This window comes from Panthera uncia (assembly GCF_023721935.1).
Source record: "Panthera uncia isolate 11264 chromosome A1 unlocalized genomic scaffold, Puncia_PCG_1.0 HiC_scaffold_17, whole genome shotgun sequence".
NCBI classification, from domain to species: Eukaryota; Metazoa; Chordata; class Mammalia; order Carnivora; family Felidae; genus Panthera; species Panthera uncia.
In genome coordinates, this window is record NW_026057577.1 from 6,191,751 (window position 1) to 6,207,040 (window position 15,290).

General features: G+C 40.4%; 1 protein-coding gene and 1 long non-coding RNA gene across 2 annotated transcripts; both read right to left on the reverse strand.

Annotated features, from left to right (window-relative positions):
• Window positions 1-1,580: 1,580 nt before the first annotated feature.
• On the reverse strand, window positions 1,581-5,233 carry LOC125934796 (putative olfactory receptor 2W6). The gene has a single exon (XM_049648392.1). It carries the CDS (start codon window positions 4,978-4,980, stop codon window positions 4,048-4,050), a length of 933 nt encoding a protein of 310 aa, XP_049504349.1. The 5' UTR covers window positions 4,981-5,233; the 3' UTR covers window positions 1,581-4,047.
• Window positions 5,234-5,294: 61 nt separating this feature from the next.
• LOC125934828 (uncharacterized) lies at window positions 5,295-11,664 on the reverse strand. Its single transcript, XR_007461533.1, has 3 exons — window positions 11,339-11,664; window positions 9,284-9,382; window positions 5,295-6,613 (listed from the first exon to the last, which is right to left on the reverse strand). It is a non-coding gene; the product is annotated as an uncharacterized LOC125934828 (long non-coding RNA).
• Window positions 11,665-15,290: the final 3,626 nt, after the last annotated feature.

A 15,290-nucleotide genomic window follows, 5' to 3' on the forward strand; every position in this document is an offset into this window, starting at 1 on the left:
TGGGTTTTAAGGACTAATAGATCCAACTCCAATGTTTCATAAGTTAGGGCAAATAGGGATTCTGGGTAGATCCTCTGAAAAAGCCCAATAGGTAAATGACACAAAAAGTCTTAGGGTTTTAGTGCAAAGTCATATCCTCTTCTGACATTTTCTTTTCAAGAAACAAATCCCAGATTGTTAATGGGCCCTGAGGAAGGTATATATAGAGAAGCTTCTAAGAAGAGGCACAGGAGGTGAGAATATTTCTGAGTATGTGGGTGGATATCAGTCAGCCTCTTTCTTCAGCCACTCCAATAGTTACTCAGTGGGTTGTGTATAAATTGGCAGGGGGGCTGGGAATGGAAGCTGTGCACAGGCTCAGTGGCATAGATTTTTCCTTACTATGTTGATCTGCCTACCACTAGATGTGAGGGCATTCACTGCAAAAACTAAAGTTTTACATGGAGCCCTAACTGTCTGTCATTCCCTGAATTCTCAAGCTATCTTTCTAAGGGCAGGTTTATTCCAACATAAAAATTTTCATCACTGTAACAGGACATATTCTACATATGGATTTGCCTTCCTTCTCTGCTATGCTTCTGCATCATTATCTGTGGACTTAAGGAATGCCTCATTCATCATCATGGTATTCCACATAGCACCCTTCCAAGCTCATCTCAACATAACAAAAATGTAACAATGACTTCATGTCCATAAAAGGTATTGTTCTTTCCGTGTACCACAATATCTAGAAGTAAGTACCCTGATAGACAATTTGGATGACCTACTGAAAAAAATGTTATCTCATCAGCTTTGATGTAACATCCTATGGGTATATATATCATGTATTATATGCTTTGTATATCTGGTATACTTTTTCCCCAAAGACAGAATACATGGGTCTGGGAATCAAGGAGCAGAAATGAGTGTGAATACTTTCATCACCTAATATCCCACTTAAGTTTTTCTTTCCATCCCCACAACCTTAAACTGTGCTGCTCTTGAGGGCTTAGTTCTCAAAAGATAAGTGTGTTAACAAGAGGACACAATGGTTATGACTTCACCTGGTGTGGTGGGCCCTCACGCCATGACTCCATTGAACTGACAATTAGTTAAGGGTATTGGTTTTTTATATGGGTTGCATGTATGCAACCCATGTATAGGATGGGTTGCATCCTATACAATGAGGATAAGAAACACTATGTTTAGAACCCATGGAATTCTCTGGGTAAGTCTTAGTACTGCCATGTTTGATAGCGTCATTCAAAAACTATGACAGTCCAACAAAGGCTCATAGTTTCCAGAAACAAAAGGTTGGTAGACCAGGTAGTGTTTGAAAGCAAAAATAACATGAACTGGATCATAAAATCATGTGATTGAAATCAATACCAGCAGTGGTCTCATGACTCATTACAGGAATGAAGACTGTGGCTGTTATAGATATTTTTATGTCTATATTAGCCAATTATTTTCTATTCTATTTATAGACCATCAACCCTGAGAAGTTACTCAGATGAGATGAAAAGTACAGTGGACAGTCCTGAAATAACGGGCTTGAGATGGACACAAAACTTGCAGGACATGTGGCCCCCTTGCTGGAGAGAGGTGGGGAGTTGCCTATGAAGGTAAGGGCCTGAATTTTCTATGAGAGGAAATATTCATAGAAGGTAAGAATGGATGCAGAATGTAATAAAGATTAATGGTAACAACCCTAAGCGTATTGGTCTCCAGATACAGTATTGCCCTTCCTTGATCTATTTAGTTTGTGGTGGGGTAGAGTGGGGATGGGATGAGGTGCTAATGACCCTGCAGGCTGTATTTCCTTGGTTCCCATATCCATAGAATATCTGGGGAGAGAATAAAGGGATAAGGTGAGCTAGTACCCCCTCCAAGTCCACTTCAGGTGGCACCTCAGGCAGTAGTAGAGGAAGGCTGCTCCTGTTCCTGCAAGAGTGGCCTGCCATGTTGGTTGCGGTTTCTTCCAGATGACCCTGCCCCTTGGGTTCTTCTAATACCAACTCTCCTTCTATCTTAAGTCTAGGGATGTTAGCAACTTCATACTGTTACTAATCTCAGGGTTTCCTCAGTATCTCCTGTTTGGATTTGCAGTTCTTTTATCACTTGTGTCACCAATGCTCTGCATTAAATGGCCTCCATTGTAAATATTTAAAGTTGTTTCTATTTTCCTAGTTAGACCCTTTCTGACACCAAGTGATCACTGACTTCATAAAAACTCAAATGATATCAATTTACCTACTGTCATGAATATGTGGCCTTCATAAGTGTTATGTCTTTGATCAGAACATCCATAATATTTATTTCTCTAATTTAGGGCTTCTCAACCTCAGCGCTGTTGACATTTGGGACTGGATAGTTCTTTGTTGTAGAAGACTATCCTGTGCATTGTACAATATTTAGCAGCATCCCTGGTTTCTACTTACGAGATGCCAGTAATACCTCCCTCCTAGGTTGTGATCACCAAAAATGTCTCTAGACATTGCAAGCATCCCCTGCAAGGGTGGGAGTGGGGCAAAACTGCCTCTTGTTGAGAACCACTGCTCTAATTGAAAAGCTGTTAAAACACTACAGTTTTTTTTCTCACTTTGAAGTAATGATTTTTATTTGGACTAATCCCTGCCTATTGTGATTTAGTGTGGTTATTACAGTGGAGTTCAGTAGACATGGCTGCAGCTGGTCATATATATGATAATTTTATTTTCAATCTGCACCTTTAGTCACTTGCCAATACAAAATGCTCATCCTATAGAATGAAATGTTGCATATAGCATTCTAAACTTTGACATCTTCCCATATCCATGCATTCATTCAGTCCATTCATTCATTCAGCCTATTAATTATTTACAGAGTGTTAGGCTCCTTTCTAAGCACATGGATGAGCAATTTAAGAAAGTAATGCCTCCAGTCTATCGTAGCTGGGCATAATAGCATGACATCCAGAACCACATAAGAAAAGACTGTGCTCTTCTGAAAATGAGAGGGTGTTTTTCTCAAGTCTTGTTTTAATTAATGCAGACTTCCTCTTACAAGGATATGTCATTATACGCTGAGACAAACTTCAGAAAATTAGGATGCACTTGGGTCCCATATTAGGCCACAGAATTACTGAGCAACTTGTTAATGCCAATGTGGATTTGGAACCACGGATCATTGTTGTGTGAAAACCATTGGATGTAGCAGTGCAAATCAAGCCCCCTGACTCCTTTGGCTTTCACTTCTGTACTCAAATAGTGCTTTTTAATTCTGCACTTCTCTCCTATGAAAGTAAGCAGAGAATTCTGTTTAGAATCTCATTGACATCAGTTGCCTGGTCTCTACTTAACTCACAGTTCTCTTTATTCAGTTTTTTTGTGTGTGTGTGATTTTAAAATTTACAAACTGTCTTATAGCTCCAGCAAGCGAACATGTTTATTCTTATTATTCAAACACTAAATAAGATAAAATTTGACATGTCCTAAAGCCTTGCCTTGAAGTCATGGTACTCCTTTCAATTCTAAGAAACAGGATCCTTGGTATACTGTGTAGTCTCTGTCTACTTGATTCTTATTCTTTTTTCTTGTTCCACATATATTTATTCATGATGGACAAGTATTGCATTGTATGTTACTGACTAAATCCTCCATTTTCCTAACTGTTTTGATGATGGTATAGTGAAAGTGGTGATGGAGAAAATGAAGAAACTTCTATGGCCGTGTAGCTGCTTAATAAATGTAGCAGAGTGATCATCGGTGCTATTGTAACATCTAGGAGTATGTTTGGTGGCATTTGAATAAGCTAGTAACCACGCATTGAAAATAGAAAAACATTAACAGTGGGACACAGAATTACTTGCCAGGGGAGATTGCCTTGGCCAGAGGTTCCTTTAAGGGATGGTTAGGTTTCCTTCTGGTGAGTCCCCACCCTCTAAAGATCCCAGGAATAGCTAGAGAAGAGCACACAGCAGATTTTCCAACCCCCTCACAGAAACATAAAACAAGCGCAGTTAAAGCAAGTACACCACAAGTTGTGTCGCCAGTGGTTGCCTCACCTTTCTTCCCACTCTTGATCTCCCTATACCTGCTCCATCCCCATCAAGCTCCTGACTGCTTTCTTCACATCCTTATTCCTCAGTGTGTAGACCAGAGGGTTGAGTGTGGGTGCAAGAATCATGTAAAGCACTGCCAGTGCTTTGCTCTGGTCCTGGGAGTAGTTGTCCTTGGGCTGCAGATACAAAAACATAATGGTCCCATAGAAGAGTGAGACTACCATTAGGTGGGAGGCACAGGTCCTAAAGGCCTTTTTCCTTCCCTCTGCTGAGCGCATTTTTACTACTGCCCTGGCGATGCACAGGTAAGTGGTCAGGATGATGGAGATAGGCATGCCTAGGATGATTAGCCGGGCAATAAACATTTTAGATTCTGTCGGGCCAGTATCAACGCAGGAGAGTTTAACAATGATCAATAGTTCACAGAAGAAATGGTCCACACGCCGGTTTCCACATCGAGGCAGCACCATGGCCATTGAGGACTGGAGAAAGGAGTTAGCAAAACCAGAGGACCAGGAAGCTGCTGCCAGGAGGTGACACAGCCTGGGGTGCATGATGGAGGTATAGTGTAGAGGCCAGCAAACTGCAACATAGCGATCAACTGCCATCACCGCAAGGAGCACACACTCTGTGGAGCCAAGTGCCAAGGCCACCCAGTACTGGACCATGCAGCCAGCATAGCTGATCTTTTTGTTACCTCCCCACATGTTCACCAGCATCTGGGGCACAATGCTGGTGGTGAAGCAGAGGTCAAGCACAGAGAGGTTTCTGAGGAAGAAGTACATGGGTGTATGAAGTCCAGCATCCAGGATAGAGAGTAGGATTATGGTCACGTTGCCCACAAGAGTTATAGTGTAGAACATCAGGACAAAGAGAGAGAGGATCAGCTCTAACTTGGGCCGCTCAGAGAAGCCCACTAAGATGAAATCCCCACCTGTGCTCTCATTAGCTGTTTCCATCTCCTCTTCAGCCCTATCACTTCAGGAGATCCCACACCCTCTGTTGTGGGATTTAAGAATAATAAGTGGGTAATTAATACACATAATGGATTTAAAGGACAAGCATGGGTCCTTAGATGTGACCTAAATTCTACATTTTTGTTTTCTCTTGTCCTTTCCATCTATTTCCCCCTGCAACTGGATGAAAACTCCAGCAGATACATGACCTCCACAGTAATAAATGTATCACAACCAATTTCAGTTACAAACAGAATCTAAATCCACTAATTTGAAAACCCAATCCCATGAATACCAACAACTGAAAGCCTCACTTAGCATTCAGTCTTGTCCTCCACCAGCTATCACTCCTTCCAGGTAACCCCTTGTGCTTGAGGGATGGGCTGTGGGCAGCTTCTCTCTCTCCCCACCCTTTCTCTGCCAGCATGACAGTAGGGCCATAGGGTCTTCCTGTTTGGGCCATGCAAAGGGGAAGGAAAAGAGTCACAAAAAAGTTCTTACTCTTCCAATCTGAGCCTGGGAGGTGTTTGAAGAGCTGACTCTTCTCTCATGGGAAAAGTGGTGGGTTCTTATAAGCCTTCTTACTGGGACAATGGGCCTGTGGGTCCCCAGCCTGGACTGGTGCATCTCCCATGAAGCTTACATCACCTTTTGCAGCTTCTGGAGATCCAGCATTCTCTCCCAGCATCGTGCTACTTTTTCCCTTTGTCCCTCTGGTGGTTCCAATGGATTAGACTCAGGACAACCCTGCACTAACTCTCCCTTCACCACCACCCTCCTCCAACACACAGGAAAGTCTCTTCCATCATTTGTCTCAAAAACATTGCAGCAGCCAAGACTTCTTGAATCTACCACTGTAGAAGCTATTGGCACTTTTCTCATCCCCCAGAATTTCCTGGTTTTTCTGCCCCTGGTTCACTCTCTGCACTCCCAACTAAAATATGCAATTAGTGAAATCTCCAAGTAGCTCTGTTGAAGTCTCCCATCTGCACACCTATTAATGTGATGGGGCAGGTACTTTAAAACACCCTTTCCTGTTGGAAGGGGATGGTTTCAGACTCAGACTACTGCTTATTTCAAATGAATATTTGCAAATTCTCTCCCCTCCTCTTTACTCTCCTGACCTGTTTAATTTTTCATGTGGATGAAACTATTCTGGATGAATACTCCAAGAATCATACAACCATTTAAAAAATCATTTTCTTATAAATACTAAGTATGATTGAATCTTTCCCACCCTCTATAACACTTGAGTCAGATATAAGGCAGAAAGATTCATTTTAAAATACTGGTCCTTATGTACTAGAGGCAGTGGGACACTCAGTTTCGTGGAACAAAATTTTGTGGGACATCCACTTTTTGGGGGTAGCTTCTGTCCATACCTTTCAGGAAAGTCAAGTGATAATAAGGCAACAAATCTCAAATAAATGAGCAAGAGGGTAAATTAATTTAAGCACTTATCTTAAATAGTAGTTATAAATAAAGGTACCAAGAAATAAATCAAAATTAGATAACAAATTCACTCCACTTGAATAGAAGTTGAAGGAAAAATCAAATAGGCAAAAGGTTATTTCCATACATGTCACGAATAATTTCCATGTTGATTCTTTCTGTGATTTCTCCAGTTGTCCCTCTTCTGTTAAATAGAAATACATCATAGGATTACCTTCGAGATAGATTGCCACTGACTTCAAGAAGCTTTGAGATATCCAGGTCTTTCAAATTTTATTTTCTCCTCTACTAATCACATTGTGTTCAGAAAGACTTGTTCTTAATGATACTAGCCTTCCTCCTTGCAACAGTATCTCATCTCTCCATTGGTATACAGATCATTAGCTACACTCTTATTCATGTCTTTGCACAGAGCATATTGAGATGGTAAGGGCCGGGCCCTGATGTATATACAAAGCCCTTAGTGTCCTTGTCCACAGTCATCTTGCTTCATTAGAATTACTGGTTACACAAATTTGACAGGGAATGTTTTACATACTGTAAGGGTGAATAATTTTTTACCAATTGATACTTAAATTTAAAAATCCATAATGAAAATTAGAACAAGAGAGAGGAGATAGGGGAAGTAAAATTAAGTGGGAGTAATTTGGGATTACACAGAAGCAAGAGGGGGTACACAAGGGATGTAATGGGAGAGCCAATTTATAAGTGAAAGATTGGGTTCCCAGACACCCTGGGGATGGAGCTCAGAGATGCAACAGGGAGGAAACAGGAACTTTTATTTTGTTCATCATTAAATCTCCATCAATTGTCAAGTGCCTGGCAAGTGATAAGTGTATAGTCAGTTAATATCTGTCCAGAGATCTCAAGTGTGTGACCTTTGAACCAAAGCTGGAAACTCCTATTTTGTTTGACTCAGATAAAACTTTTTAAATTAGGGGATTTTGTTAAACTATAATTTCTAGTACCTCATTTAAAAGTTTGTGACTAGTAGCACCAAGCCAATATTCATCTAAGATGATAATTTACTGGAGATAAATTTTAAGCAGACATCTGTCTCCAGTTCCCAGTCTTCACTGCATCCCATCTGCCTCACACACCCAGGTTTACCCCATCTTCTATCTGTAGCCATTTGAGCCTGAATTCCATACATCTGTTGTCTAAACCAGCATCTTGCCATCATGAGATTCTGTGTCTCAATCAGCTCCAGGGCCCACGAAGACTTTGCAAGTTGTTATGCTTTTAATTGCAAATAATTTCATGTTCTTCCTGGAAGCAGCCCTGACATATCTTATAAATCTGAGTAATATTAACTTGGCAAACAGAGACCTGGAACAAAAACCCATATACAGGTGGAGAAAACTCAATTCTTCCTTTCTTTTGACTGTTTTGAAGTCTTTAAATATTACAAGAGTCAGCTGTAATAAAAATGATCTGACAGTCGCTTTTTATTTTTTGATATCATGATAATCAAACTAAAAACTACCATTCAGTGTCTTTCTTATAGAAAACTGTTAAAATTCTCCACTGGGAGAATTAAGGAGACAAGAGAAAAGCAGTAATGGTGAAGAGAAAGGAATTAATTGCAGTAAGAGGAACAACTTCATCAGGGAGTTGGAGAGGTTTGCTAAAATTTGATAAAGGATGGGGCTCCAGGGTGCCTTAATCAATTAAGAGTCCAACTCTTGATTTCAACTCAGGTCATAATCTCTCAGTTTGTAGGAAAGAGCCTCCACATCTGGCTCTGTGCTGACAGTGCAGAGCCTGCTTGGGATTCCCTCTCTCTCTCTCTGCCTCTCCCCTGGTCATTCTCTCTCTCTCTCTCTCTCTCTCTCTCTCTCTCTCTCTGTCTCCCTCTCTCAAAATAAATAAGCATTTTTTAATTGATAAAGGAAAGAACCAATGATGATGTTAAATTCATCATAATTGATGATAGATTAACTCACTAAGTGATTCTTGTTTGAATCAACTCAGGGAACTTGAACATGAAATCAAGGACTCTGTCTGAATCGTGGATCAACCACTTACTACATGTATAAACTTGAGAAGGTCTTTAACCTTTATGGCTCTTGGTTTACTCATCTGTAATATGAAAATAACAATATCATAATATTCTTTTCATAGGGTTATCTTGAAAACTACAAAAGATTATACATACAAAAGTTAAACTGTTATCCCATAGATAATTAATAATAGTAACATGGAATAATAGGAATAATGGTAACATTTCTAAAGCTTTCAATGTATGAAGTGCTTTATGTGCATTGCCTTATTTTATATTCATATATAATCTCTGAGGTCGTTAATATCACTGCCCCATTTTGCAGAGTAGAAAACTAAAGCCTATGATGACTTAATCCTAAGGCCAAGTCCACATCCCCAATACATGGTAGAACTAGGACTTGAAATCAGAACTCACTGGTTCCAAAGTTCATGATCACTAAACTATCATACAACACTGCCTGTATTATTGTAAGTAGATATGCATATAATCCCTTTGTAGTTATCACTCCCAATGCCTGGCACATACCGGGCACTCACTAAATGTTTACTGAGTGAAGAGAAAAGGGGGAGCTACCAGTTATTCAACAAAACCACTGCCAATCCTGATCAGTCAGAATGATAGAAAGAGGGGAGGAAAGATTGAGGGTTCATCCCCAGGGATCATCTTTATAAACTGAAGTGTCCTTTTAATTAAGAAAAAAAACTTCCTAGAACCTTAAAAGCATTAATAACCTAGTTTTATGCCAATGTAGAAAGTCTGATTTTGGTGCTCACAAGAACAGTCTTGGCTTTTCAGTCCTTACTAGCTACAACCTGTCATTCAGAGCAATTGAAAGCAAACAATACTCACCTCCACACACAGTTTTCAGTCTGGTGTGTTAAAAGTCATGTTCTTGTCATGCTCTTTATCATCCACTTAAAGTCCTAGTGTGGGTGTGAGATCTGAATTCTTGGGGAGAGGAGAAGGGAAGCTATGTTAGGGCTGTCTCAGACACACAGGTCCCTTTTCCCTGCTATAAACAAAATCACTGCCAAAGCAGAAAGATGCAGAACAGAGTTTTCTCCTTGCCAAGACTATCAAACCTTCAGATGGAGTAAAATGTATCTGCCACACAGCAAGTTAGGACCAAAGATGCAAAGTGGGATTTGGCAAAAACTGCCAGCACCTTCCTTTGCTTCTCTTACTATTACTGTTTTCTGCTCTAGCCCACAAACTACTTGGTTTTGTCCTGTTTTCAGAAATGCTTATATGCACCCAAATCATGTACTTATCCTCTTTTCATTTCCTTACTGGGGGGTGGGGGGGGGCCAATAAATTATCTTGAGTCTTTAAAAAAGAAAAGGAAGGGACATCTGTGCAGCTCAGCTGCTTAAGCATCCGAGTTTGGCTCAGATTATCTCAAGGTTTGTGAGTCGACCCCCACACTGGGCTCCTTGCTGTCAGCACGGAGCCTGCTTCAGATCCTCTGTCTTCTTCTCTCAAAAATAAATAAACATTTTTTTATTTTTATTTTATTTTATTTTATTTTATTTTATTATTTTATTTTTTAATATATAAAATTTACTGTCAAATTGGTTTCCATACAACACCCAGTGCTCATCCCAAAAGGTGCCCTCCTCAATACCCATCACCCACCCCATCACCCACCCTGCCCTCCCTCCCACCCCCCATCAACCCTCAGTTTGTTCTCAGTTTTTAACAGTCTCTTATGCTTAAATAAACATTTTTTTAAAAAAGGGGTTCTGTAATGGACCAAGGGTAATGTATATCTAGTATGGTTAGGGTTTCTATTAGCTAAATCGGTTTCTGGCACCTCTCAGCTGAAAGCCTGTCCATTGTGCCCAAAGACCCAGAAGACATTGATTTGACCTGGTGGCTGGGAGTTCTTTCTGCCTGTCCAAAAGACTTAGTTTGTAGTTGCAGGCAGCTTCTATAGTAAGTGCCTAGGGAGCTTTGAGAAATGTGATGTCCCCACGTTTAAAAGCCACTGCAAACTTCACTTGTTTACTCTGCAGAAACATCTCTGGAGGAAGAGCCCCAAAGTGATCAATTATTGTAAGATAGTGAGGGGCTTAGGAATAAGGTAAAAGTAGCATAGGGGGATGGAGTTACTGAGGCACTAAAGCCTATTTCTCCACATCTCCACTGAAGTTTAAAAATGCCTATATTAAGAAACATGTTATTAAATGCTTAGGTGCATTTATGCAGTCACCAGAATTTTATTAGTTTGAATATGAAGAATAAAGCAGACACTGTTGGGGAACAAAAGAAAAGGAAAAGCCAAAAATCAAATGAGGCAGATTCCTTATTTGTAATAGTGTGTCATTTTACTACTACTAACTATGGTATTTATAGCAGTGATTTTTTGGTTGCATTTACACAAATAAGATAGTTTGGAGGAGTAACAATAAAATAAAGCTAGTTTGCAAAATGTTTTCTGTTACATTATTCAATTTACCCAATAAAAACTATCATGATCTTCAATAATACAGTAATTTCCTCTGTATTGAGGCTATTTACTCACTATGCAGACATCTTGTTTTCAAAAAATCAGTTGTATCCAGTCAATTAGTATTTTCAGTTTAAAAAGTAAAAGGCCCAGCTAAACATCACCTTATAATGTGACCCAGCAATCGCATTACTAGATATTTACCTGATTTCAAACCTTACACCCACGCAAAAAACCTGCATGTGATTGTTGATACCAGCTTTTATTGTTAATCACCCAAAACTAGAAGTAAGCAACATGTCCTTCAATAGGTAAATAATAAGTAAACTGGTACATCCATATTTAGCAATTTTTTTTAAGACCATCAAGCCAAACAAAAAAATGGATGAAGCTTAAGTTAATATTGCTAAGTGAAAGAAGCCAGTCTTCATTAAATTCTCCAAGCAGGCTCTCACCTTGAAATGGGAGTCTTCTCATAGAATCTTCAGATGCAACAAAAAGTCTGGGTGTGACATCCATGACTACTTTATAAGTGGAGAGGTTTTAATCCTAGTAAGAGCATCTCACAGTTTGGGAGTTCTGCTGTTACTGTTGATCAGCATCAAAGAGCAGAGGGTTGGGTAACTGCAGAGAAAAAGACCCTGATGCCCTGTCAAGTAAAGTTCTCGTGTAAATACCAAGAGTATAATGAAGAAAGAATTGCCTGAAGAAATAAAAACAGAACACGCCCCAAGACAGAGGATAGTTTGTGAGGCTTTCTTCACTTCTCATAAATTGAACGTTATTCTCTGTTGATGGTGGGCGGGCGGGGCGGGGGGGGGGGGCACTTCTTCTAAGCCTGTGGTTCCCGCAAGGTTACTGAGGCTAGCGGCTGGAGAGATCCAACGTGGAGGAGAAGTAGGGAGACCCAAAGTTCCCTCTCCTCTCAAACACAGCAGTGTTGAGGACAGAGGACTTGGAATTCCAAGAGTCGGAGCTGCAGAGTGACAGAGACATCTCCAGAGGCCCACGGGAACAACCTGGTCAGCTGTAGGTGCATGATGCGTGATTGCCAACTGGGAAAGATAAAATGGGCAGCATAGGCGTGGAGGGGAGGGATCCCCTTTTGTGGAGAGACAAAAGGAAGAGAAAGAGAGGCTGTGGAAGTGTAGGATTGTATTTGGATAAGAGAACAACCGTGGACCAGGAATTGGAAAAAAAAAATGGAGAAAGATACAATGTCTAACTGCAGGGCTTTCTCCAGACGGGGCCAGCTGCCTTGTTTGTGCACCTGGGGAGGAGGGGAGCCAGCCCTGGGCTAGGAAACTAGCTCATAAATGCAGTCCACAATGTGGGAAAGCAATCCCCTCCCTCCAGGGCTGTGGGAAGAAGGTAAATAACCATTCAAAGGACAAAGACTGCCTGTGCCCGCCAGCCAGAGGCCCTTTATTGGTGGGGTGGAGCAGCACTTTCCTGAACCAAGAAACGTGGAGGGGGATCCCTTAAGACATCAGGATTTGAATCCCAGCCAAGCACTAGGGAGGCATGGGAGTCGACAGAATGGGACAAACCACCTCCTTTGTGCATGCCAGGCACTGTGAGGAGCCAAAGGCCCTTCATCATTGGGGGAGTGGCACTTCCCAGGAACCGGAGTGCATGGAGCAGGATCCTTTAAGACAACGGGGTTTGAATCCCAGAGGATTGCCAGGGAGACAATGGAGACTGGAGCAAAAAAAAACAAAAAACAAAACAAAACAAAACAAAACAAAACAAAAAACACGGCCCACTTGAGCCTGTGCAGCACTGTGAGGATGGCCCGAACAGGGTTTGGGACACCCAGTCTGGGGAGAAGAGACTGGGGTGTTGCCATTTTTCTCGCCATCACCAACAAGGTGGGGCTTCAGGGAACAAACAAGGGGGCACAGTGTAGGCGGGACCCGCCTACACAAGACCACGCCCCTCCACAGCTGGTAACTGTGTATCTACCAGAGCCGGATTCACGCTGACCAAGCAGACAGCCCCTCCTCCAGACCAGCACTGCCACTGGTTCCAAGAAACCCAGAGGTTTTGCATTTTCTGATTCTTGGACAATTCTTACTATATATTTTCTCCCTTTCTCCTTCTTATTTCTCCCTTTCTCTTGTCTGGTTATTCTGGCTATTTGTTTGTTTAAGCAGACATATTTAATCTATTCTTTTTACACCTGTTCTCCTTTATTTTCCTCTCTCTCTCTGGATTAAGCCATATAGTTTCTCTGCCTGGTCAATTTTCTTTTCTTTTCTTTTTTCCAGTCCCTGTCATTTCTCTCTTTTTATGGGATAAGGCCTTTTCCACCACCACCACCCCTCATTTTTTAATTTTTTTTTCCCTAGGGTTACTTCAATGAACAAATCAAAAAACACCTGGTGTAGGGTCCAAACAATCACTACGAGTAGGGAGATAAAGCAACCAGAGTCACGACAACACAGAGCAAGTAACACACTCCAAAAAACACCTCCTGAAGGGCCAGGCCCTGGACAGTTTATGATGCCTCTTTAATATAGTAGTGTTCACAGGTGCAGGACACATAACAAGTTTTTAAAACACATAAGGGACAGAAAACAGGCCAAAATGATGAAATGAAAGAATTCTCCTCAAAAAAATTCCAGGAAGAAATGACAGCTAAAAATTGCTCAAAACAGATATAACCAATATAACTGAGCAAGAATTTAGATTAATAGTCATAAGATTAATAGCTGGGCTTGAAAAAGGATAGAAGACAGAAGAGAATCTATTGCTGTAGAGAACAAGGAACTAAAATATAGTCATGATGAATAAATAAATGTTGAAGTGAGGTGCAAAATAAACTAAATGTGTTCACAGCAAGGATTGAAGAGGCAGAGGGGAGAAAAGTGAAATAGAAGATAAAATTATGGAAAAAGATGAAGCTGAAATAAAGAAAGACTTAAAAAATTCTAGACCACAAGAGGAGAATTAGAGAACTAAGTGATTTAATGAAACATAATAATATCCATATCATAGGAGTTCCAGAAGAGACAGATTAAGGGAAACAGAAGATAAATTATCGAAAATTATGAAGCAGGGAAAAAGAGAAATAAAAAACTAGTAGACCACAAGGGAGAATCAGAGATAATAATATCCATATCCTAGGAGTTTCGGAAGAAGAAGAAGAGACAGAAAGGGACAGAAAGTATACTTTAACAAATCATAGCTGAGAACTTCCCCAATCTGAGGAAAGAAGACATTGAAATCCAGGAGGCACAGAGAACTCCCTTCAGATATAACAGGAACCAATCTTCTCCATGACATATCATAGTGAAACTGGCAAAATACAAAGATAAAGAGAGAATTCTGAAAGCAGTTAGGGACAAACGGGCCTTAACCTACAAGGGTAAACACATAAGGGTAGTAGCAGACCCGTCAACTGAATTTGGCAGGCCAGAAGGGAGTGGCAGGAAATATTCAAGGTTCTGAATAGGAAAAATATGCAGCCAAGGATCATTTATCCAGCAAGGCCGTCATTCAGAATATAAGGAGAGATAAAGGTTTTCCTACACAAACAAAAACTGAAGGAGTTCATCAACCACTAAACAAGCCCTACAAGAGATCCTAAGGTGGACTCTGTGAGTGGAATGTTGCAAAGACTACAAAGGACCAGAGACACACCACAAGCATGAAACCTACAGATAACACAATGACACTAAATCCATATTTTTCAATAAAACGCTAAATGTAAATGGACTAAATGCTCCAAAAACACGTATCAAAATGGATAAAAAACAAAGCCCATCTATATGCTGTCTACAAGAGACCCATTTTAGGCCTGAAGCCACCTTCAGACTGAAAGTGAGGGGATGGATAACCATTTATCGTGCTACTGGAAGTCAAAAGAAAGCTGGAGTAGCCATATTTATATCAGACAAACTAGATTTTAAACTAAAAACTGTAACAAGAGATGAAGAAGGGTATTATATAATAATTAGAGTCTATCCATCAAGAAGAGGTAACAGTGATAAATGTTTATGCACACAATTTGCAAGCACCCAAATATATACATCAATTAATCATGAATATAAGCAATCTTATTGATAAGAATATAGTAATTGCAGGTGATTTTAATACTCCACTTACAACAACGGACAGATCATTGAGGCAGAAAATCAATAAAGAAACAATGGCCGTGAATGATACACTGGACCAGATGGACTTGACAGATATATTCAGAACTTCTCATCCTAAAGAAGCAGAATACACATTCTTCTCAAGTGCACATGGAACATTCTCCAAGATAGATCACATACTGAGTCACAAAACAGCCCTGAATAAATATAAAAGAATTAAGATCATACCATGCAAATTTCCAGATCACAATGATATGAAACTGGAAATCAACCACAGGAAAAAGGTTGGAAAGCCTCAAATCCCTGG